Source organism: Ipomoea triloba, chromosome 14, assembly GCF_003576645.1.
Source record: "Ipomoea triloba cultivar NCNSP0323 chromosome 14, ASM357664v1".
In the NCBI taxonomy this organism is placed as follows: Eukaryota; Viridiplantae; Streptophyta; class Magnoliopsida; order Solanales; family Convolvulaceae; genus Ipomoea; species Ipomoea triloba.
In genome coordinates this window covers 10176047-10200404 of record NC_044929.1, presented here as the reverse complement: position 1 = coordinate 10200404, position 24358 = coordinate 10176047, and the positions used below count along the sequence as shown (strand labels likewise).

Genomic DNA, 24358 nt, shown 5'->3' with positions numbered 1-24358 from the left:
GAGAGAGGGTGAAGTGAGCCAAGAGTCCCTGCCATGTAGGGTTAAAGTCCCTTATATAGGACTAGATACCGTATAACACACCGCACATACGTATAGTATTCGTGGGCGGTATACACAAGGTATATTCCTTATCAAGTAGCCTCCCCCAGTCCGAGCCTTGACGTCGAGTCAACAAGGAAGGGGTCGGGCTGGAAGACTGGCCTTACAGTCCGCGATTCACGCTAGTTGCCTCGTTAAAAACCTCGGGCTATGAAAAAAACCCAATGGGAAAAAAAAATCATAGACAAGGGAAAAAGAGCACAACTTTAACCGCCAACGAGAAAGAGTTCGGGCTGAAAGCTAACCATATAGTCTGTGACTTATGCCGGTTGCCTCGCTAAAAAACCTTGGACTAGGAAAAAAAACCCAACGGGAATAAATCCAAGTCAAGGAAAAAGAGTACAACCCGAAGCACAGTCTTTTGGACTATAAGGGTCGGTTGAATTCTATCGATCGAGGGATCGGACTTACCGATCTAGGGATCGGGTTTCACCAACCAGGGGATTGGATTTGCCCGAGGTGGACTACCGACCTAGCGGGCTGAATTGCCTATCTCGTAGGGCTTAATGTCGGGAATTGGTCCCGGGCTAAATGTGCCGGTGATGGCGATATGATGCCGATCTAATCGGGCTTACAACGCCGATGGTGTAATGCCGACCTAACCGGACTAAATTGCCTACTATGTAAGGCTTATTCCGAGATACTTGATAGGGAATATACCCCGGGTATACGGTCCTGTGTCCTCGAACCGATTGGTGGGAGTAAGGTGCTCACTACGACGGCGGTCGGAAAAAACGCTACGACCAAAAAGTCGGAAAAAAACAACGGGAGTAAGGTGCCCGCTCGGTCCTCGAACCGATCCATTACGACGGCGGTCGGAAAAAACGCTACGACCGAAAAGTCGGAAAAAACTACACTCTTTGCACCAACGAGGAAGGATTACCCTCGTTTTGCTTTTCTTTGTAAATTATACATGTGTGCTAAGTCCGGTTAGGTCGGCGTTACCGCCACCGGCGCCTTAACCTCGATTAGGTCGGCATTACCACCATCGGCCCGAGATCATATCTCTGTTTAAGCCCTACGAGGTAGGCAATTCAGCCCGCCAGGTCGGCAGTCCGCCCCGGGCAACTCCAATCCCTTGATTGGTAAAATCCGATCCCTAACATCGGTAGAGTTCGGACAACCCTTATAGTCCAAAAGGCTGCGCTTAGGGTTGTACTCTTTTTCCTTGACTAGGATTTTTTCCCATTAGGGTTTTTTCTTAGTCCAAGGTTTTTTAGCAAGGCAACCGGCATAAGTCACAGACTATATGGTCAGCTTTCAGACCGAACTCTTCCTCGTTGACGCTTAAAGTTGTGCTCTTTTTTCCTTGGCTATGTTTTTTTCCCATTGGGTTTTTTCTTAGCCCAAGGTTTTTAACGAGGCAACTAGCGTGAATCCCGGACCGTAAGGCCAGTCTTCCAGCCCGACCCCTTCCTTGTTGACTCGACGTCAGGGCTCAGACTGGGGGGGCTACTTGATAGGGAATATACCCCGGGTATACGGTCCTATGTACTCTATACGTATGTTCAGTGCATTATACGGGTACTAACCTATAAAAGGGACCCTAGCCCTTTAGGTGAGGGACTTTTAGCTTTTGGTCCTTCCCTTCTTCTCTCTAAACTAGACTAAGAGAATAGAGGCTCCACTTTCTCTCGTTTTTTACTCAAGAACATTAATAAAGATGAGATTGAGAGCTCATTTATGGATTTTACACTATACTTTACATACATTCTTCTACATATTTTGTACATGGAATACATGGAAGAATTAATCCATATCAATACTGTCTCGGGCTCATCGTGTCGATGCCAACCTAATCGGGCCGGTGGTGGTAGTGCCGACCTAACCGGACTTAGCACACATGTACAATTTACGAAGAAAAGCAAACGAGGGTAATTCTTCCTCGTTAGTACAAAGAGTGTAGTTTTTTCCGACTTTTCGGTCGTAATAGATCGGTTCGAGGACCGAGCGGGCACCTTACTCCTGTAGTTTTTTCCGACTTTTTGGTTGTAGCGTTTTTTTCGACCGCCGTCATAGTGGGCACCTTACTCCCACAAAGATCGGTCCGAGGACCATAACGGGCACCTTGCTCCCGTAGTGGGCATCTTACTCCCACAAAGATCGCTCCGAGGACCATAAACGGGCACCTTGCTCCCGTAGTGGGCACCTTACTCCCACAAAGATCGGTCCGAGGACCATAAACGAGCACCTTGCTCCCGTAGTGGGCACCTTACTCCCACAAAAATCGGTCCGAGGACCATAAACGGGAACCTTGCTCCCGTAGTGGGCACCTTGCTCCCACAAAGATCGGTCCGAGAACCATAAACGGGCACCTTGCTCCCGTTGCGTTTTTTTTCCGACCGCCGTCGTAGCGTTTTTTCCGACCGCCGTTAATTGATTATACCGAGATCTGACCTCGGGATTACAATGCCGGTGGTGGACGGGCCGACCTGACCGGACTTAAAGTGCCGGTGGTGGAAGTACCAACCTAACCGGGCTTATTACATTTAACGATTTACAATTTCTAAGTATGAGCCTGTAACTTATACAAATTACAATTCAGGCTATACATATTACAATTTAAAACTACTATTACAATGTAATAAATTAAATTACAAATTTAAAATAATATATGCGAGCTATATGCTCAGGAATTACTGTCTTAAGAGGTTGATCGGCAACTGGGCCGCACTTCTCTGCTATGAAAAACGCCCAACTTAACCGATCACCAGCTTGAAGGAAAAAGTCTCCGCAATTGCCCGTGGCAGAGCATGCCTAGGATAAACATTGAATGTCGTGGACTGGTGATCTTCTCAGCTTGCGCATACCTCAGGTTCCGGTCTCCCGACCTCAGCCCAGTGATGGATCTTTCGCTCTGCTCGGCAAATTCTTTGGGCTTGCAACTCGTCAGTCCGGCCCCGAGCACCTTCTAGAGTTAACATGCTCTTATCAGCTCGGGAAAATGACCCAAGCCTCAAGGATTTCGCTCATAGCTCAGAGTTGTCCGGGAAGCTCGGATGGCGATACTGAAGATCGAACCGATCATGGGCACCACCAATTTTTGGGAAGCTTTGAATGGGCACTTCTCAGGCTATTAACTCGGATGAAGCGAGGAACAATAGTGTTACAACCTGTTCCAGCCAGAAGTTGGGTCGGGAAAATTCAAAACCACCAGATTTTGTTCTTGTGCTCATCTGCCTGAGGTCGGCAAGGAGTTTGATCAGGGCCTTTAGCTCGAGGGAAGTCGAGACTGCATTTGATAGCTCTGACTTCGAGGCATCATTAAAGACCATTTCATCCATCGGAGTTGATCGTTTGTCGCCAGCTCGAATGAAAAGTCCCTGTTTGGTCTCTGTTTGAAGGTTGCGGATTTGTGATCTTTCCAGCTTGGGCGTACCTCTAGTTTCGGTCTCTCGACCTCACCCGAACAATTTCGGTTGAACCCGCCACCTTCCTCTTGCATCTCTGATTTTGCCTGATCGGGTGACAATGGATGGTTGGCGAAGTGGAAGAGAAATGAAGACCCATTAAGAGCTGCTTACACTGGAGTTTCGCCATGTTCAACTTGGGAGACTCGGGGGAAGCTAAGACATCGGTCGCGAAGCTGATCTGCCAACAAGATGAAGTTGCAGCCGGAGTTCAAATTTTCTTCGATTCCGATCACTTCATGCGTAAACACCAGCATTTGCGTAATCCCTCGTTAATCCGGCCCAAAGTTAATCCTCCTGCTACTGGTGGCTGTCCCACTTCTTGGCCCGGAGGTCGGGAAGTGCATTCATCATGACCATGCTCGGTTTTTGGACGACCTGCGGATGCCTATATAATTTCAAGATCAGCGTCGCATGTCAAAAGCTCCCATTCAGCCATCATTTTTATGTTCAAGTTTACTGCCGTCCTGTTTGAGTTGACGACATGGTGCTCGGGGAAACAGCAAAGAACTAGGAGATCACTGAGGTGACTGCGATAACTACTGGAAGATAACCCAGGCCACTGAGGAGTGGGAGTTTTTAAGGCCACATGGAGCATCTTGATCAGTAGATTAGTGCAGGCGACGACCATACACACAATCACATGTAGTGCTTCTCCGATCTAGTCCACCCGATTTGTTGTGTTATGGCAGGTTCGATCGCACCTGCTCGGGATAGTCGGGGAATTGTGACTGCACCCGGTAACGTACACAGAGATGGTCGGGGTTGCTGACCGCCACACCTTTCAAATGGAGAACTGAAATTGGTTCCCGAATGCCTGCATGCTCGGAAACTAATCGATCAGCCTGGGGAAGGTCGGGAATATGTGAACAGAGCACCTGAGGTCAACTGGGGACTGACCGGAGAGCTCGCCGGCTTAGGCTTTTGCTGGGTGACGCCAGGTCTAGCTTGGTGGCTATAGAGCGAGACAAGACGGAGCTCGGACCCAGATCATTTGCTCGGCTATGCCCTATGCTCGGGAACGACAGAGTTGAATGATTTCCCTTCTCAAGCACTAGCCCGGGGAAGACCAGAGAAACTATATGGTTGATACTCAGCTTCTTGTGATCGTTTGATGAGCGAGCGCTTGACGATCGAATCCGACCAAACTTTAAGGATGATCACGGTACATGATCATGAAGCTAGCCGATCAGAGTCGATGAAGTTGCAGCCGATGATTACGAGGTAACTAGTAACCAACGTACGCATGAACACATAAAGAGTTCATAATGATGCGAGCTGGATTATACATCTCCCGGGGAATTTATAAGGGACAGAACTTGGATCCAGCCATTGCTAACTTCTCCAAACAGTGAGCATAGTTCCGGTGAGAGCACATTCCATAATATTATTACACGTAATAAGACAGGTGATCAGACTCTCTATGCCAACCCCAAGCTATCGGTATCACCGCCCTAGTGCTCGATCTAGGACTTGACTAGTTGGATCACACATGCATCGCACATAATGCAGATCTCATTTCCTTCTTTTTTAGCGATGGTTCTATTGGAGGAAAAAGAGTAGTGTAGCAGGATAGCTTTGTAATTTCCATTCATGAGCTGTCATTATCTCATGAGCTGTCATCACTGCTCTCCTCTATATAAACAGAGGCAGTTAATATTTCCAGTCTGTAACTTCATACACACTAATGAGATATTTCCAGATTTTCCCTCCACAAGTTTGTTAGACTTAGTTATGGTATCAGAGCAGCCGCCGCTGCAGCGACGAAGCTCGTACGCCGCCGCCGTCTCCGGCGAGGCTAATCAAGAGAGGCATGCGACTTCACCTGTAACACGATCGCCGGCGCGAACCGCATCGACGACGATTCCGCAGAGGAATCTCAACTCACAGACGCAGAGGAATTATGGTGTAGAAGACATCGAGAATCCATTCTTCCTAAATGCGAATGACAGTCCGAACACCATACTCGTCAGTCCACCTCTGCTAGGCACCTCAAACTATAGTTCATGGAGAATCTCGATGAGGATGGCCTTGGAGATCAAAAACAAGTGGTGCATCGTTGATGGTAGCCTCTCAGCTCCGAACATGGAGAGCAATCTGTACGCGGCTTGGAGACGATGCAACTTGATGGTGTGTGCATGGATCTTCAAGTCCGTGCACTCCTCAATCGCACAGAGCATTATGCATCTAGACAAGGCGAGTGAAGTTTGGAATGATCTGAGAAAGCGATTTGCGCAATGTGATGCACAGAGAATCTCTGCTCTACAGAATGATATCAACAATTTCAAACAAGGTATTATGTCAGTAAGTGATTACTATACTAGATGCCGGACAATGTGGGAGGATATGAACTCCTTGAGGCCTCTGCCGGTATGTAAATGCGTTCCAAAATGTGCCTGCGATCTGATGGATACAATCAGAAAAGAAAAAGAAGTTGATCAGGTCATATGCTTTCTGCAAGGATTGAATGATGACTTTAACAGTTTGAAGTCTAATGTCTTGGTTCAAGATCCCTTACCAGAAGTAGACAAGGTGTTTGTAATGGCAGAAAAGGTGGAAAGACAAATTAGCTTTACCAATCTAAATGTTAGCAGTTCAGAGATCAGTCAAGCAAACTTGATTCAAACCACTCAAATATCCACTGATGAAATGATCGCTGCTGTTAATCTGAACAATAACAGAAGGTATACAAATACTGGAGGAACTAAAGCGAAATGCGTCTACTGTGGAATGACAGGGCATACCATTGACAAGTGCTATAAGAAGCATGGCTACCCCCCCGGTTGGGTGTCGGGGTACAAATCCAAAGCCAAACAACAAAGCACAACCTCTGCAGTGAACAACATAACTGATTTGGGAGTCTCAACTGATCAGTTTCAGAAATTAATGCAGGCATTGCAGAACCAGATGGGGCAGTCTTCCAACTCCAACACTGCAGCAGCAATCTCTTTGGTCCCTAGCTTCAAAGAAGATGCCAATGAAGGCAAGTATTATCCCTCTCACATTAATTCTCTTACTCTTTGCAATTCTGCCTGGATTATAGATTCTGGTGCGACAGACCATATTGCTTGCTCTATTGATCTCTTTGATGAGTATCACTGTATTGAAGGGGAAGAAGTAAGTCTACCTACTGGGAATCGCATTTCAGTTAAACACAGAGGGAACATAAAGCTTTGCAACAATTTATGGTTAAAAGATGTTATGCACATCCCCTCCTTCCAATTCAACATAATATCAGTAAGCAAACTGCTCCAACATGGAGGTCTGCCCGGGAAATATGATTGGAGAATACAGAATGCATTAGACCAACAGCTACTCTTTCTTTAAACTTGAGCTTGGTGATGCTGGTGATTGTTGTGATCAGAACTCGCAGCCATTCCCCTCATTCCACCAAGTTGCTAATCCGCATCCCGTTTTCCGCTCTTTATGCAGCTCCGATCAGCCCACAAACGCCACCAGCTCGGGAGGGGCCGAGCAGTTTTTAAGGCGACGGGTAGCGCGAAGAGATGACCGGGATCGTTAGGATCAGAACTTGCAGCTCGGGAAAATGACTGGCATGAGAGTCGTAACTCACAGCGGTAGTAGTGATTGGAGTGCGTCAAAGTTGTCTTTGATTAATTTATGAAAGTTTGCTCATCTTGACCGGGACCGACCGAGGGAGGAATAAGCCGGTGTAGGGTGGCCGGTCATTGAATGGATGCAACCAAGAGCTCCAGTAGTCCGATCGGGAGTGCCAACATATTTCTCCGTTTTCTATTTTCTTTTCGCTTTTCTCTCTCTCCTTCCACTACCCTCACCAGTTAAATTGCATGCAATATTTCCTTCTCTAATTGCATTTTCTTTGCTCTAATACTCCACCGCCACTTTCAACCAACCAGACTGATGCATCATCTAACTTTTATTTTACTTGCTTTCCTGCTCCACCGCCAATGACCACCAGTCAAATTGCATGCAACATCTAATTTCAGCCTTTTTTTCATTCCAAAATCATTCCTGCACCCTCAAATCCCTACGAGGCTGTTGAGGCGAGGCTTGGAGCTTGGACGAAGCGTCGAAGCTGATGCATGGCGAAGAAGAGGTCTGACGTTTGCGATGGTGATGAACGGTATATGACCAGGATTGGAGAGGCAGGTGGAAAAATGCAGACATGTGATTGCCTTTGCTACTTCAATTCAATTCTATACAGTGATGAAGCTTCCAGGAGGGCTCCACCAAACTGCCGTTGCTGCCTTCTGGATCCCTCGCGCTTGCATACTGAACGAACAAAGAGCTGGGAATATCATTGAAGAAACAGTTCATCGCAACAAGGTAGACGCTGGACAGATTCAGTGCAAGAGCAAGAATATAATGTCCAGTTCATCAGAAATAAATTCTCCATTTTGATGGTTGAGGAACTCGGCTTTCTGTCGCCGATCCCCACGGACGGCGCCATTTGATATAGTTAATTCCTTCTATCTCCTTTGTAGGTATAGAACCCGTAACAAAATCTCTAGAAAGTGTATGAAAATAGTATGAACAAAGTGAGAAAGATCCATCCATTAGCTCTCAATTCATCCCTTTTATTAAGTGACCTTCAACCATTTCCACAGAGTGAGAGCATGGCTTCATGAGCCTTATTTAGAGAGAGGGTGAAGTGAGCCAAGAGTCCCTGCCATGTAGGGTTAAAGTCCCTTATATAGGACTAGATACCGTATAACACACCGAACATACTTATAGTATTCGTGGGCGGTATACACGGGTATATTCCTTATCAACAGTGTTTCTTGAAATAATCTACTTATCTATATGCATTATGTGTAAACTGATGGAAGTACATTATTTATGTGCATAAAGTATATTATTTTAATGCATCTCATTTATTTATAATTTTTGTTTCATTCAGTTCATTGTTTTAGTGAATATCATGATTTATTTCATTATAAAGCATGACTGGATTTATTCAATACACCTCATCCTCCACCTACTTAGAAATATGGTATTTACTAAAAATAATCTAAACTTGTTATGCTATTAATCTGTTAGTTATATAAAAAATATTGTATATGCATTTTATTATTGTTGTAGTATTTTTTGAAATTTAGAGTTAATTAGAAGCTGTTGGGGCTTATTATAGTTATTAGTTCAATTGAACAAGCATATAATTTATATAATGATTATGCTTTTAGACTGAGATTTAGTGTTAAGAAGGACAAGCAGTACTATATTACCGGTAATCAGAGTGTGGAAATGAAAAAGTATCACTGTAAGAAGGCCGGTTTCAAATCTAACTCAGATCAGTCTTCTAGGGTAGACATGCGGACATATGTACTACATTTTGCTAGTTTGACATGGTGTTTAATGGACAGTGGGTTGTGATAAAACATTTAAAGGAACACAATCATGAGTTGTGTCCACCTTCTAGAAGTTATCTTCCTTGGCCACACTGAAATATTGGTGGTAACCAATTGTCTTATTTAAAAGACTTGAAAAGGAGTGACATTGCATTGCCGAAACATTCGCTTTTTGAAACACCAGTCTACAGGGTCACATTTTGTTGGCTTTACACCTAGGGGTGCATATAATAGCTTATTGAACGATTCAATTAAGAGTTTAGAGCACATATTCCAATTCAGCAATTTATATCTTTAGGCAAAGGCAATTGAATAAACTAGACTTTTTTTTGAAGCCTTTTATCAATGTGATTGTAACACCCCAATATTTTAAACAATTCTTATTTCAATAAAATATTATTGAGAATAAAATTTACCTCTCAATCCTAAATATTTTAACTCAAATACTTTGAAAAACAAATTATTCTTGCTTCAAAGTTCGAATAAATTATTTTATACCTTATAATTTCATTATTCAAAATAAAATCATTTTCTCTACTCCTATTTTATTAATATTTTAAAATCAAATTATATATGTAATTTAATTTCCTACAGGAAAATTTTCGTAAAACAAGAGTATAATTAAATATTTTAAACTATTTATTTTAAATGGTTTGGTACAAAATATTTATATATTTATTTATGTTTCTAAAAGCCATATTTAGGGGATAAATTTATTTATAAAAATTTTGACTCAAAAGTCTATCTGAGACGAACTTGTGACTTTTAAATCAGTCTAAGTTTGAACCCAAACTAAACCTAAGCCCAAATGATTTAATTTCCAAAGCCTAAAAAGTTATTCTTGAGCCAATTTACTCAAATCCAATTATTTTAACCCAAGCCTACTAAGTAAGACAAGATCTAACCCTAGCTATATATATATATATATATTCATTGAGACCCTTTGTATTGTTCATCACCAAAAACCCAAATCAGCCCTATCGTGTACTTCACGCCTCTCTCTTGCGACAGACTTGTAGACCAGCGAGCACAACAGGTCGACGGCGGAGCTCCGGCGACGCAGCCTGCGGACCTCCGTCTCTCTTCTTCCTCGCGACCAACAGCGACACCGGCGAACCACCATGAACTCCGGCGGCGATGGACGACGAACAGCTGAGCAGCGACTCCGGACGCGGCGACCTTGGATTCTTCTTCCCGGCAGAGCAGCGACGACCGGCGACCTTCGTCTCTCGTCGACGGTCAGCGGCGGCGTCTTCCCTCCTCCGGCGTGGCAGCTTGGACGACGGTGGTTGTGGCTCGGAACTGATTAGGCAGAAAACAGGGAATTAAGGCTTCTAATGAAGGTAATTAAGGACTAATTAATTGTTGATTATGAGCTAATGATTATAGATTTTGAAGTATGATTTGATTATGGTCTAATTGGAAATTAGTGTTAATTAAGAGCTATTAATCATGGATTATGAAGTATATTATGATAATTATTCTTGATAATAGTGGATTATGGATTGTTAATTGAAAATTATGAATTAATTAGAGATTTATGGCTAATGTTGATTAATTAATGAGGCTTAATTGGTGTTAATGGTAAGTATGAACTAATGAAAGGAGGATGATGCTATGGGTGTTGTTGATGATAGATAATGGTTTTGAAGTTGTTTAAAAAATGATGATGAATTAGTTATTAGCTTTAATTAGTTGATAATTATTGATTATGGTTAATAATTGTGTTTAGTGCTTTTGATGACTTGATAATGACCCTATAATGTTGTTGACTTGTTGTTGATGATGGATTACAAGGTTAGTAGTTACTAATTGATAAGTGCAAAAGATGCCATTTTTATAAGGTCATTATCGGATCGTCTAGTGCACAATTCGTTGCTTTTGTGTTTGATTTGTCCCTTTATTGCGTTAGAATGATTGACATTGCTATTAGACCCCGTTCCACGCTTAGCTAATTGTTTTGTAGGTAAAAGATGTGCAAAAAGGGCAGGAAATGACAACATTTCAGATAAGTGAAGAACGAACCAAAGTTGGAGCAAAATTAGGCCAGACGCGCAGTGGACGCCCGTCCACCCATGCGTCCACCCATGCGTCCAAGCCTGCGTCCGAAATTATGCTTGCAGAAGTTTGGCAGCAGAACAGCAGTCTGCTGTGGATGCGCGCGTCCACCCGGGCGTCTATCAGAACGCTTGCAGAAGTTGAAGTCTAGACGCATTTATCGCAGTGGACGCGCCCGTGGACGCGCGTTCACCATGGCGTCCATCGCGAAGTTGTGCGGTTTTCGCAATGTTTAAAAGGGGAATTGAGCTAATTTTTCAGGGGATCTCTCCATTGATCCACCATTCCACACCCTAGACTTTCTCTCTCTAGGATTAGCCTAGAGAGATCTCTCCCAATTCACTCCACATTGTAATTCTTAGTTTAGATTAGAATTAGAGAATAATTCCATTGTTGCAAGATTGTGATCTACATTCAAGTTCAAGAATTCCATTGTTGCAAGATTGTGATCTACATTCAAGTTCAAGATTAAAGTTCAAGCAAGATTGTGATCTACATTCAAGTTCAAGATTAAAGTTCAATTTCAAGTGTGATCTACATTCAAGTTCAAGATTAAAGTTCAATTTCAAGTTCAAGTTCAAATTCTTCCTTCAATTCCTAGCTAAGTCTTCCTTTTAAATTCTTGTCATTACTTTTGTCTTTTGCTTTTTCAATTCCAAGTATGATTAGATAGATCTTTGTGGATTTAGATTGAGCAATGTTGTATGGATATTCTTGAGCTTTGAATTGATCAATTAGGTTTTGCAATTGCTTGATTATGAGTTTGATTGTGTGAGTGGTGATCCACTTTGACTCTTGTGTAGGGGTGATCAACCTATATGAGAGGTGTTTGGAGAAGGAGTCTCATCTACGAGAGTAGAGTTACTCCTTAGCCTAGCCTAGCACATTTCCCTCTCACCTTTGAGAAAAGGGAGAGGGAAGGCAAGAGGTACATAACGTGTTTGTCAAAATGCCCCTTCTAGCCTAATGATCACAAGGATGACATTACGGTCTAAGAAGTGAGTCCATTGACCACGAGAGTGGCGGTGGTGTTGGTGACCTTGTCTCATTTTCATAATCTAAGTGTTGCTAGCCTAATATCTTAGGAAATCAAGGATACCTATATGAGTTGCAAGGTCCAAATCCTCCTTTCCAATTGATTGTTTCCATTGTTTGTTCCTTATTTTCATGATGTTTCATACGCATTTCATACTATGTTTGGGTTAGCTTTCAAACACTAAACACTCTTGTGCTTAATCCCCTTACCGCTCAAACTCCTTCCTTGCCGTCCTTTGAGAACGATACTCGGAAATCTTTCCGTTTTAACATCTATTTCTTTCCATCCACCGCGAAAACTACACCCATCACTAATGACTCTAATTAATGCTTAAGAGTGATTAAGGTTAATTGCTGGATTATGGGTGACTAAATATTGATTATGGATTGTGATGGAGTTAATTGATAATGATGCTAAGATTATGGATTCATAAATGGTGAAGATTGTTGGGATGAAGATGATGTTGTGCTTTGATGATGGTGTTATGTACTGGTAATGATGATTAAATGAGTTAATGATGAGATTATTGGTGAGGTTATGGCTTAAAAGAGGATTAAAAGCTAATGCTGGTGATAAAGGTTTAATGAGCTAGATTAATGCTAATAATGATGATATAATGAAGTAATGATGGGGTTGGAGTCAACTAATGATGGTGAAATCCTTATTATTAGTAATTGATGATGATGATTATGGCTACTAAAAGAGTAACTATTAGATAATGATGACTATTGATTGTTAATGATGCGATTAATGATGACTGGTGGTGATTGGTTGATGATGAAGGATAAGGTGACCTTGTCTGTAAAGGAGTTTAATGATGGCTATGCGTTAATTTGGATGGTGATGTGTATAACAATGATGGTTAATAGGTAAATGGGGATTAGTTGTTGATTATGGATAATGATAATTTAATGCTATTATGGACTAAGTATGAATTATGGGTATTTATGAAAATTATGGACTATGATGATGAAGGTGAGATGTTGAGCTTAAATGGTGTTGGAATTATTGTTATTAAAGGATGAAGATTAAAAGATTAGACTAAGTATCGGTGGGTTATGATAATGGTTATGGGAGTACTATGATCAAATGAGTTAGCATGGCTATCAATATTAATATTAATAGTTAATAGTTAATGAATAAAGATTGGTTGGTTCGCAGGTTTCCTATTGAAGTGGTTAGCTTGAGAGTTGAGCCTAAGATCGGTTGTTAGAGCTTGAGCTTAAGGTAAGTTTCTATGTCCGTTCAAACTACTNATTGTTGCAAGATTGTGATCTACATTCAAGTTCAAGATTAAAGTTCAATTTCAAGTTCAAGTTCAAATTCTTCCTTCAATTCCTAGCTAAGTCTTCCTTTTAAATTCTTGTCATTACTTTTGTCTTTTGCTTTTTCAATTCCAAGTATGATTAGATAGATCTTTGTGGATTTAGATTGAGCAATGTTGTATGGATATTCTTGAGCTTTGAATTGATCAATTAGGTTTTGCAATTGCTTGATTATGAGTTTGATTGTGTGAGTGGTGATCCACTTTGACTCTTGTGTAGGGGTGATCAACCTATATGAGAGGTGTTTGGAGAAGGAGTCTCATCTACGAGAGTAGAGTTACTCCTTAGCCTAGCCTAGCACATTTCCCTCTCACCTTTGAGAAAAGGGAGAGGGAAGGCAAGAGGTACATAACGTGTTTGTCAAAATGCCCCTTCTAGCCTAATGATCACAAGGATGACATTACGGTCTAAGAAGTGAGTCCATTGACCACGAGAGTGGCGGTGGTGTTGGTGACCTTGTCTCATTTTCATAATCTAAGTGTTGCTAGCCTAATATCTTAGGAAATCAAGGATACCTATATGAGTTGCAAGGTCCAAATCCTCCTTTCCAATTGATTGTTTCCATTGTTTGTTCCTTATTTTCATGATGTTTCATACGCATTTCATACTATGTTTGGGTTAGCTTTCAAACACTAAACACTCTTGTGCTTAATCCCCTTACCGCTCAAACTCCTTCCTTGCCGTCCTTTGAGAACGATACTCGGAAATCTTTCCGTTTTAACATCTATTTCTTTCCATCCACCGCGAAAACTACACCCATCACTAATGACTCTAATTAATGCTTAAGAGTGATTAAGGTTAATTGCTGGATTATGGGTGACTAAATATTGATTATGGATTGTGATGGAGTTAATTGATAATGATGCTAAGATTATGGATTCATAAATGGTGAAGATTGTTGGGATGAAGATGATGTTGTGCTTTGATGATGGTGTTATGTACTGGTAATGATGATTAAATGAGTTAATGATGAGATTATTGGTGAGGTTATGGCTTAAAAGAGGATTAAAAGCTAATGCTGGTGATAAAGGTTTAATGAGCTAGATTAATGCTAATAATGATGATATAATGAAGTAATGATGGGGTTGGAGTCAACTAATGATGGTGAAATCCTTATTATTAGTAATTGATGATGATGATTATGGCTACTAAAAGAGTAACTATTAGATAATGATGACTATTGATTGTTAATGATGCGATTAATGATGACTGGTGGTGATTGGTTGATGATGAAGGATAAGGTGACCTTGTCTGTAAAGGAGTTTAATGATGGCTATGCGTTAATTTGGATGGTGATGTGTATAACAATGATGGTTAATAGGTAAATGGGGATTAGTTGTTGATTATGGATAATGATAATTTAATGCTATTATGGACTAAGTATGAATTATGGGTATTTATGAAAATTATGGACTATGATGATGAAGGTGAGATGTTGAGCTTAAATGGTGTTGGAATTATTGTTATTAAAGGATGAAGATTAAAAGATTAGACTAAGTATCGGTGGGTTATGATAATGGTTATGGGAGTACTATGATCAAATGAGTTAGCATGGCTATCAATATTAATATTAATAGTTAATAGTTAATGAATAAAGATTGGTTGGTTCGCAGGTTTCCTATTGAAGTGGTTAGCTTGAGAGTTGAGCCTAAGATCGGTTGTTAGAGCTTGAGCTTAAGGTAAGTTTCTATGTCCGTTCAAACTACTTTGTCCTATCTAAAATATGCTATTTATCGAATTTGTGTCCTTAAACTATTCTGAAAATGTGTTTGGATTTAAAGATGTGATAAATAGCAAAATGTGCATATTTTGGTATTGACAAGTGATTTACAAATCTATGAATATGTGTATATTTATATTGAGAGTATTATGGAAAATTATGAGTTGAAAGTATATCTTTGTATACTATAAATGCTATTTTTGGTTATAAACCTTATTTTCGAATGTGGATATTGATGAGTTTTATATACACCTATGTTACTTTAAAAGTTATGATTTGTAATAGCCTACGGACAATGAAAATATTTATGCAAACCTATTTTGAAAGAATATTACTATTTTGGAGGAAATATAGAAAATTGTACTTATTTTAGAGGTTTATCCCTTTCTGTGTTGGTTTGTGGTGTGAATTGTGATGTGGGCTGAGGCCCTATGTGGAATTAAACTCGGTAGAAATCATCTTGGGTCAGTATTTGAGGGGTAACCTAGTAGAAATCATCCTGCGTTACTAGGGCTGGTTTACTACCCGCTGGGATTGGAATCACAGTTAGAGGGTGCACACACATAAGGTAGCTAGTGGTCCTATTTCCACCCGTGGTAAAGTGGGGGTTGTGTTGTGCTCAGTAAAGGGGGTTGCTGTTCACTTAAGGCATCATTGAGATGATGTTCCTACCCCACTATTGTAATATTGAGATTGAAACTGAGAATGACTTATGAGAAAGTCTATACTTGAAATGATTATATGATGAGCTATGTATATGATTTTATTGGCTTCTCCATATTTATATTTTATTCGGGAAATGTTGACGAGCAAATAAGAAATTGCATTCCTCCTTACTTATGATGATACTTTGAGAGTGACTAGTGATGGTTTGTAAAATTTCTATGTTGCTTCAACGTATTTAAAATTAAACTATTTTGGAAAAGTATCCATATTACTTATCTTTGGAGTGAGTTAAACCTTATGAAAACTCATTTCTTTTATATTGGAAATCCTTTTGGGAAATACTTTTTTTTTTTAAGCCTTTGGCTAAAGGTTTTCTAAAGTACGGTCTCTTTAAGTATCAAAAGCTATTTACAAAGTATATCTATTTTTCAAAACTACAAATGTACTTATTTTACAGGGCGGAATAGAGCTTACTTAGCATTATATGCTAATTTTATTTGTTGTGTTTTCCAAACCTTACTGTCAGGGGCGGAGGCACCTTATGGGGTAGGGGGGCCCTGGTCCCCCAACCTCCACCCCACCCCCTACCCCACCTAAAAATATTTTAATAAATATGTATGTATATATTGATATAGTAGGGATAAATACACTTTTGGCGCCCCTCTAATTTTTTTTTAAAAAATCTATTATGTTTATATTAAGTGAACTCAAAACATATATTAAAGTTTAAATTCATTAAATAGAAAGAAATAAACCAAATAATTAAAGTCACCATTTTCTTTTTATCTTATTTCTTTTATCAAGATTTTAATAATGGAGGGCATCAAATATCCATTTTATTTTAAAAAATCTCCAAATTTGAGATATATGTTTTAGTTTTATTAGTTATGTTGATTAATTAATTAATGATTTATTGTGTGTTTTAATTATTTATTTACACTTTGAAGATATGCATTTGCTTGTTTAAATAATTAGTGTTGAAATTGTCAAAAATTAATATTGATTGTTTAATTTGTGATATTGATTTTTGTCTTTATCTCTCAAATTTTGAAATATTGTTAATCAGTAAAATGAATATCAATTAATTATGAAAAAATTTGGTGACAAAATAATTGACAAAACTTTTTATTTGATAAAAATTTGACAATTTATATTTAAATAAATGTTGTTATTATTATTATGATATTTTGTGTTATATGAAAAAAATCTAAAGTAATGATCGATACTCGTGTCAATTGTACTCATATAAATGATATAATTATATATTTCATACTTTATTATACACAGTATAATTAGAAATCATTATCAATAATAATTACAATAATGTATGATATGTATAATAATATAGTACGGTTAATTATAATGTCGACTAACACCGCAAATTTTCTCTAGCATATTGGCCCCCCCAACTCGAGTTTTCTGGCTCCGCCCCTGCTTACTGTTTTCAGAACTTGATAGAAGTGACTTGTTCTGAGAGTGCGGTATAGAGCTAGTTTGGCTTGGAGTTGATTCTTGGCATAAAATATTTAGGTTGTGTTTGGTTGACATGTTTTGGTATAAGGTATGAGTATCAAAGTGATTGTTATTGTTTGGTTGACATGTTTTTAGAATACTACTATGGGTTTGGAATACCCCATTAATTGAAAAACTCATACCCTTATTGAATAAGAGTTTCATTTCCCTTCTTCCTTTCTTCCCCAACTATAAATAATCATTCCCATTCCACCCTTGTACCAAACATGCAAAATACTTTATCAAAAACCCATTACCCTTACTAAGTATTTGATACTCATATCGATTCCAATTCCCATGTGCGAACCAAACACACCTTTAGTTTAGAATCCAAATTGTTGTATTATAGTTGATTGTAATATGGATAGAGATTGTTGTAAAATGCATTGTAGATAGAAAGCTTTGTAGCATGTGCGTTTGGGTTTAGTGAGTTGGCCCGAGCGTGGTGTGACACCCCATGGTTTAAGTTTTGATTTCGCTTTCACATTTATTTTTAGAATGGTTAGTGAGAAAGATTGTTTATTTATGCTTTATTCCTGTATTAGAAATTGGGGGTGTTACAGTGATGAATGGAAGAAATTACGTTACCAAGAATTTTTAAAGGAAATTAAAAAAATGAAAAAATGTTAAAATGTATGATATAATAATATAGTTTAACTTCTCATATATTTGATCAGGTACATTATTTTTTCATACTATACAAAATTAAAATTTTGTATAGTTTATATATTCCTTAACCATATATAATATTGTGTTATACAATGGATAGAGAAGTTTTTTGTTTTGATCAATATGGAGGGGGATCACCCAAGTTTACATAGAAGGTGCCACATTTTGGCGCCATGAAGGGATACCATATTTGTCCTCTTCTAGTATTTTCCAAAGGCCTTCTGGCGGATTGGCAAAGATGGTGGTTCCACGTTGTCCTCTAGCACCTTTCGCCATGAGATCAGCAACTCTGTTCACCTCCCTGGGGACAAACGTGATATGCTACGCATGTAAGGATTCCATCTCGCGGTGGTGTGCATATAAAATGTTGTCCACAATACTCCCCATTTTTGCCCGCTGGTTTAATGCCTCGACTACGCGCAAATTATATCGTGGACCGTGGTCCACAATGCATTGTGGACTGCGGTCCCAAAACGACGTCGTTATGATTAATGAAAACAGACGGATGAATTCGCGCCACTCACTTTCTTTTCATATATACTGCACTTTCTTTTCATATATACTGCAGTTACATTTCAATACAACTGCAATTACCTTTCAACACAACTGCAGTTACTTTTTGATATAACTACAGTTTCATTCGATAATATAAAAACACAAAAGTGAAACTGTTATTCAGTATCTGTTCATATACACTGCAGTTACATTTCAACACAACTACAGTTACATTTTGATATAACTACAGTTTCATTCGATAATATCAAAACACAAATGTGAAACTGTTATTCAGTATCTTTTCATATACATTGCACTTTCTTTTCAACACAACTACAGTTACTTTTTGATATAACTACAGTTTCATTCGATAATATCAAAACAAATGTAAGGCAGTATCTTTTGGAATGAACTGTAGTGTCAATTACGGGGCTCCGTCTCCCACTTACTAAAACGACGTCGTTTTGGGACCGCGGTCCACGATATAAGAACTGTCGACTATGGCCTGCGAGTGTTTCTATGCAGACCTGATTGCAGCCAAGCGATTTGGTTAATAGGTCCTTTAAGTACAACCCATGCCTCCGCTACCTCTGTCTAACACGAGCCGATTACATGGGTGAATACCTTGATCTAGTCTACTTGATTGTTCCTTGCTAGTTCCCCGCAGCTGGCACTATTAGTCATGGGGTTGGAACTCCCGTCTACGCTCACCTTGATCCTTCCTTGGGGAGGTTTAGACCATCTCAACACGTTCCACATGGTTCTAAGTCCCTGATTATTCAACATCCTAGCTTTATCAAAGGCTGAGTTTATTGATTCTGATTGCGAGAGGATCCAGTAGCTTTTGTGCCCAGTACTCACGTGTTTCCCTGTAAATGTTCTTTCGTTCCTCCATTTCCAGAGCCACCAGGATGTGACTGCGAAAATGACTCTGCTTTTGTGATGAAGGTTCTTCGTATCAAAGCCACGGATGCCCGCATCAAAGCATTCTGGAAACGGTTTATCTTGCATACACTGGTTTGCTTTTGGTAAGACTAGGTCCCAGACTGCTTTGGCTTCTGGGCATCTCCTCAATATATGATATGAGTCCTCCACTTCAACGCTACATACAGATCATTTATCATTGTCAGTTAGACCTCGCTTCAGTCTATTAAGGTTCATCATGAGCTTATCATGTCTTGTGAGCCAAAGGAACGTTTGAATATAGCTAAGGACCTTCATCTTCCAAATGTTAGCTCTAAGTCTTGGTCCTTACCTGGCTTGGGTTTGAGGTGATTAATGAGTAGGCAGATGGCAAGGAGAATTTCCCCGGGCCATCGTCTCCCTAGCCTATAGCATCCTTTCGATCTTCTTCATTTATCAATGAGACAGCGGCCATCTGGTCTTGGATACGTGGTGGTAGAACTTTTGATAAATATTCCCAGTTCCATCCTGATGGATCCTTCCAGTAGTCCGCGACTCAAGCATAGAGTTCGGGGAGTGGTAGTAAAATAGGTATCTCTTCCATTAGCGGGCGATGGCCAAGCCAGGAATCCAACAAAAAAAGAGTGTCTCTTCAATTCTTAACTAGTTTCCTTGTACCCTTCTTAATAATAGGTATTGATTTCAGTATCCCTTTCCATGCATTGGACATTGAGGATTTAGACTGCCATGTAGCAGGGCCTAGGCTTTGGATTGAGTACTTCGCCTTCATGATTTTAGTCCACAATGGGTCATGCTCCGTCTATAGTCTCCATCCCAGTTTGGTTAGGAGCGAGACATTCATAGCCTCCAAACTTCGGATTCTTAGGCCTCCCATATCTTTATCCATTGTAACTACATTCCAAGCAACCAAGTTGCATTTTCGACTATCCTCGGTGCTTCCCCATAGAAAGTCCCTTGTTAATTTTTCTATGCACTACTACACAGACGGCTTTTAACGTCGGCTAAATAGACCCTTTAACGTTGGCTAAAAAGCCGACGTTGATCTGGCCGACGTTGTAAGTGTACACATACAACGTCGGCTAAAAGTTAGCCGACGTTGTAAGGTACACATACAACGTCGGCTAATTACAAATAGCCGACGTTATAGGTAACTTAAAAACAAATAAAATACCCTACAACGTCGGCTATTTACAAATAGCTGACGTTGTAGATAATTTAAAAACTACTAAAATACCCTACAACGTCGGCTATTTACAAATAGCCGACGTTGTAGATAATTTGAAAACTACTAAAATACCCTACAACATCGGCTATTTACATAGGTAATTTGAAAACTACTAAAATACCCTACAACGTCGGCTAATAGCCGACGTTGTAGGTAATTTGAAAACTACTAAAATACCATACAACGTCGGCTATTTACAAATAGCCGACTTTGTAGGTAATTTGAAAACTACTAAAATACCATACAACGTCGGCTATTTACAAATAACCGACTTTGTAGATAATTTAAAAACAAAAAAATAACCCTAAAACGTCGGCTATTTTAAATAGCCGACGTTGTAGGTAATTTAAAAACAAAAAAATTACCCTACAACGTCGGCTAATAAGACTAGCCGACGTTGTAGGGTAATTTTTTTTTTTAAATATTCATTTTATTTTTCTATTTACACCCAAAACCTGCTCAAATATATATAGCAATCACAATCACATTCAAAACCGTACAATTTATATTTATAATATCAAAATTAATAAAAGCAATAAATCTCACAATTGATAATAATTAATAATACAAGTTCATCAAAAATTATCTATATTTCAGATGCGTGTGTGTTGCTAATACCACTTTCAACAAGATCAAATAGAGTGAGACCCTCAGGTATTGCCATAGTCTGATCACCTTTTGGGTGTCCAACACCTGCACCCTCTCCCAAGGAAATAGGATCAAATATTTTGCACGGTAACTTTTGCAAATGTTGCTCATTATACTTTATAAAATCCTGAAATGAAATAACATAAAAATGAACTTAGCACCAAATATGTTTCAAACTGCCCAGTATAATGACACTAAAAGGGTACTGCTGAGTATTTATCCAAAGACCTAGTTACTTGGTAATGGAAAGCTACATTGCACAGATGATATTGGGGAAGTAGCATGCAAAGTTTAACTTGTAGAACTAAAACTACCAAAAACAACTGCAGCCAAAAGTACGTCCAGATAGATAATAAAAATTAATGTTTAAAGAAAATGATGATATGTGCACTTATTACGTAGTAAAAAAAAATTGAACAAATGAAAATATACTTCATATTGACTGAAAAAAAAATAAAAAATCCAAATACTCCATTAAATTTTTAATCTAATATGAGAATTGGTAGAACACACAGATATCACATTATTTACATCTTCAGAAAGACTAACAATCTTGCCTTGAGAATATTTGCTGCTTGCACGGGAGTATCCCATAAACCAGTAGTAGGATTTTTATAGAAAAGTCCTCCATGAGTCCATTCTCGGCCTCTTGGAACATAGAAGACCAACCAGCCTTCTTCGCGTGCCCAGTGAACAAGCATCGCAAGTGCAATACTCTTTCCACAGCTGACAGGACCATCTAATACAATCTGTTTCCGAGGTTTGGAACCTGGAAGTTTAAAGACCATCTTAATAACTTATCCTAACAACTAGCCACTGCACAACACATGAAATTGCATTACATTTCAAGCACAATCTAGCTTTGGTATATTGTTGCCTATCTTTCACAAGATTTTAGCAGATGTACCTTCCTAGTTATACAGTTGAATATATAAATTTATAAGACCTACTATGATTCGTACTAATATTTCAATCAAGATGCATAGAAACAGTATAGATCCATTAATCGAAAGGAAATACATCAAACAATAAATAAAATAAATGCACCTTTGGCATTAATCAGTATAGTAGGATCAACAATCCGCCGGAAATTATCTCGGAGGTCCAGTTAACCCGTTCATCAATCCCTTCATTCACAGGCCTTTCACTAGCACCATAAGGGCAAGAATAAACAAAATAAGGGCATGAACAACTATTGATATATATAAGCTGAGAATCTCACCTACATATTCCACATTCATCACAGTGGTACTGTTTCTTTGAGATCTGAATGCATGTTGGCATGATCATGTTAGGAATCATAGACACATTGAAACAGAAAATATGGCTTTTTGAGAAAATCAAAGCTTACATCATCATAAAAAAATTTGCATTTCTGGCAGAAGTATTTTCCCATGCATGCTCCACATTGTATACAATTTTGTTGAACCTGTCAAGTAGACAACACAAGTAGAGCAAAATCCTTTTTTTTTCTTTTATTGCAAAGTATAATTCCATTAGCACTTCTAAAATGGATCCAAAAAGGAGTTCATTACAATTCCAAAGCAGATCATTACAGATATATCATCATATCATGATTCATGAAGACCAAAAAGAACACCTAAAATCTAGCTTAATACTCCCCTACTACTATCAGATAGCCACCTCGAACAAAATTACAAACTGGGGAAGAGAAACCAATACATCTATGCATTCAAAGGTGATTAGAAGTCATAAGACAAAAAAGGTTATTTTCTGCACTTCCTGTTCATGAAATGAAAAGCTAACCCTTATGTACTTGAAATGCATTGTCTAGACTGTGAATTATAAATGATGCCTGCAATGGATGAAAAGAGATTACTCTCAGAGAAGAGACTTACATTAACGCAGGACACTTAGACAAGTCACCCTCGCAAATGCTCTCCTCTGATCATTCATTTCAATCCTTAAATTGCATCTACACATTCATCTCATCATCCATGTGAGAAGCCTCCTTGATACTAACATCAACAAGAGAGAGTTCATCATTCTCATATGCCTCAACATTGAGTCTATCACTGTCTTCCTTCACGTCAACATCCTGCTGCATCTTGTCTTCTTTCTCTTGCAAATCCTTAAAAAACTTTCCCCGGTTTCGATCAAACCTGTAACAGAAAAATGTTTAGGGACTCACATCTTGTTCTGTTCTGCAGAGGGAACATATGACCTGAAAACGTATCAAAGAGACAAAATCAGAGAAGGATTTTATGGAAATAAAGAAGATAGAGAAGGAAGTTCTGTCATTTAAGAATTTGTCAATTCCATATTAAACTCAACTGAACTTTTTCACTTTCTTTCCACATCAGTTATTCACTATTACAAATTGTGTTTTAACTTTGCATTTCAGGTTCTATTTATCACCAGAATGACAGAATCATTACATTTCAAGAACTTAGAAATGTGTTATACTCTTCTTTAAGCATGCAACCAATGAGAAAGTAAACAAGTATGCTATGATTGTTAGCGGTATATTAAGTACATCCCTCAATTCACTATATGAAGTTTGGACCAAATTGGGGAAAAGTTTGTGCATTTTTAGATAATTAACTATATCAGCATCACGAACTTGATTGTTATTGTAGTACAACACCAATGTTGTATCTCCATGAGAAAATTAACAGAAATTTAAGGTAGCTGACAGGAAATTACCATGGATTCAAGGTGTTTATCAATAGAAGAAACTTCCTCTCGAATAGCAAGCAGGGCATCGGCTGAGGAGATGAACGCCCGGTAGTTTCCCACCGCCACCTCCTGCATCTGCCTCCGAATTCGTTCGGCATCGACTCGTAGTAGCTCCGGCTCCTGCAATCCAAAAGCAATTCAGTAAGATACATATACATATAGAGATATACTGTATACTTGAGCTTCGAAGGACCTTGTGCAGGTGATCGAGAGTGAATGAGAGAAGTTCGGAGACATAAGGCTACTGAGAGGCAGATGCAAGGGGATAAGGCTGGCGACGGTGGATGTTTCTTCGGAGGCAACTTCCGATTCCAATTTTTTTTTCAGATCGCTAAGCTTTGTTTGCCGTTCAGTAGAGTTAGATCTGGTTAAGTCGAGGCGTCGAACATTGTACAGAGCAATAACAATTTCAATTGTAATAATAATAATAAGGAAAAATGACTTTTTTTTTAGTCTTTACGAGCAATTGGGGATACGGGCTTTATTAAAAACCCTACAACGTCGGTTATTTATTGTAACCGACGTTGTAGGTCCATAATAT

The 24358-nt window shown here is 39.1% G+C and overlaps 1 protein-coding gene across 1 annotated transcript; it reads right to left on the bottom strand.

The window, feature by feature from the left end:
- Window positions 1-21869: 21869 nt before the first annotated feature.
- LOC116004907 lies at window positions 21870-24219 on the bottom strand. Its single transcript, XM_031245110.1, has 7 exons — window positions 24011-24219; window positions 23785-23937; window positions 23270-23302; window positions 22469-22546; window positions 22340-22383; window positions 22165-22264; window positions 21870-21886 (listed from the first exon to the last, which is right to left on the bottom strand). The coding sequence occupies exons 1-6, from the start codon at window positions 24052-24054 to the stop codon at window positions 22251-22253; spliced, it is 366 nt and encodes a 121-aa protein (XP_031100970.1). The 5' UTR covers window positions 24055-24219; the 3' UTR covers window positions 21870-21886; window positions 22165-22250.
- Window positions 24220-24358: the final 139 nt, after the last annotated feature.

What these genes read in the sequence shown, in the direction of transcription:
- LOC116004907 (XM_031245110.1), bottom strand. Translation starts at nt 24,054, where the DNA reads ATGTCTCCGAACTTCTCTCATTCACTCTCGATCACCTGCACAAG. An exon ending in TCTGCAGAACAGAACAAGAT is followed by an intron (nt 22,547 to 23,269) that starts GTGAGTCCCTAA and finishes TCTACTTGACAG; the next exon opens with GTTCAACAAAATTGTATACA. An exon ending in GCAAATTTTTTTATGATGAT is followed by an intron (nt 22,384 to 22,468) that starts GTAAGCTTTGAT and finishes ACATGCATTCAG; the next exon opens with ATCTCAAAGAAACAGTACCA.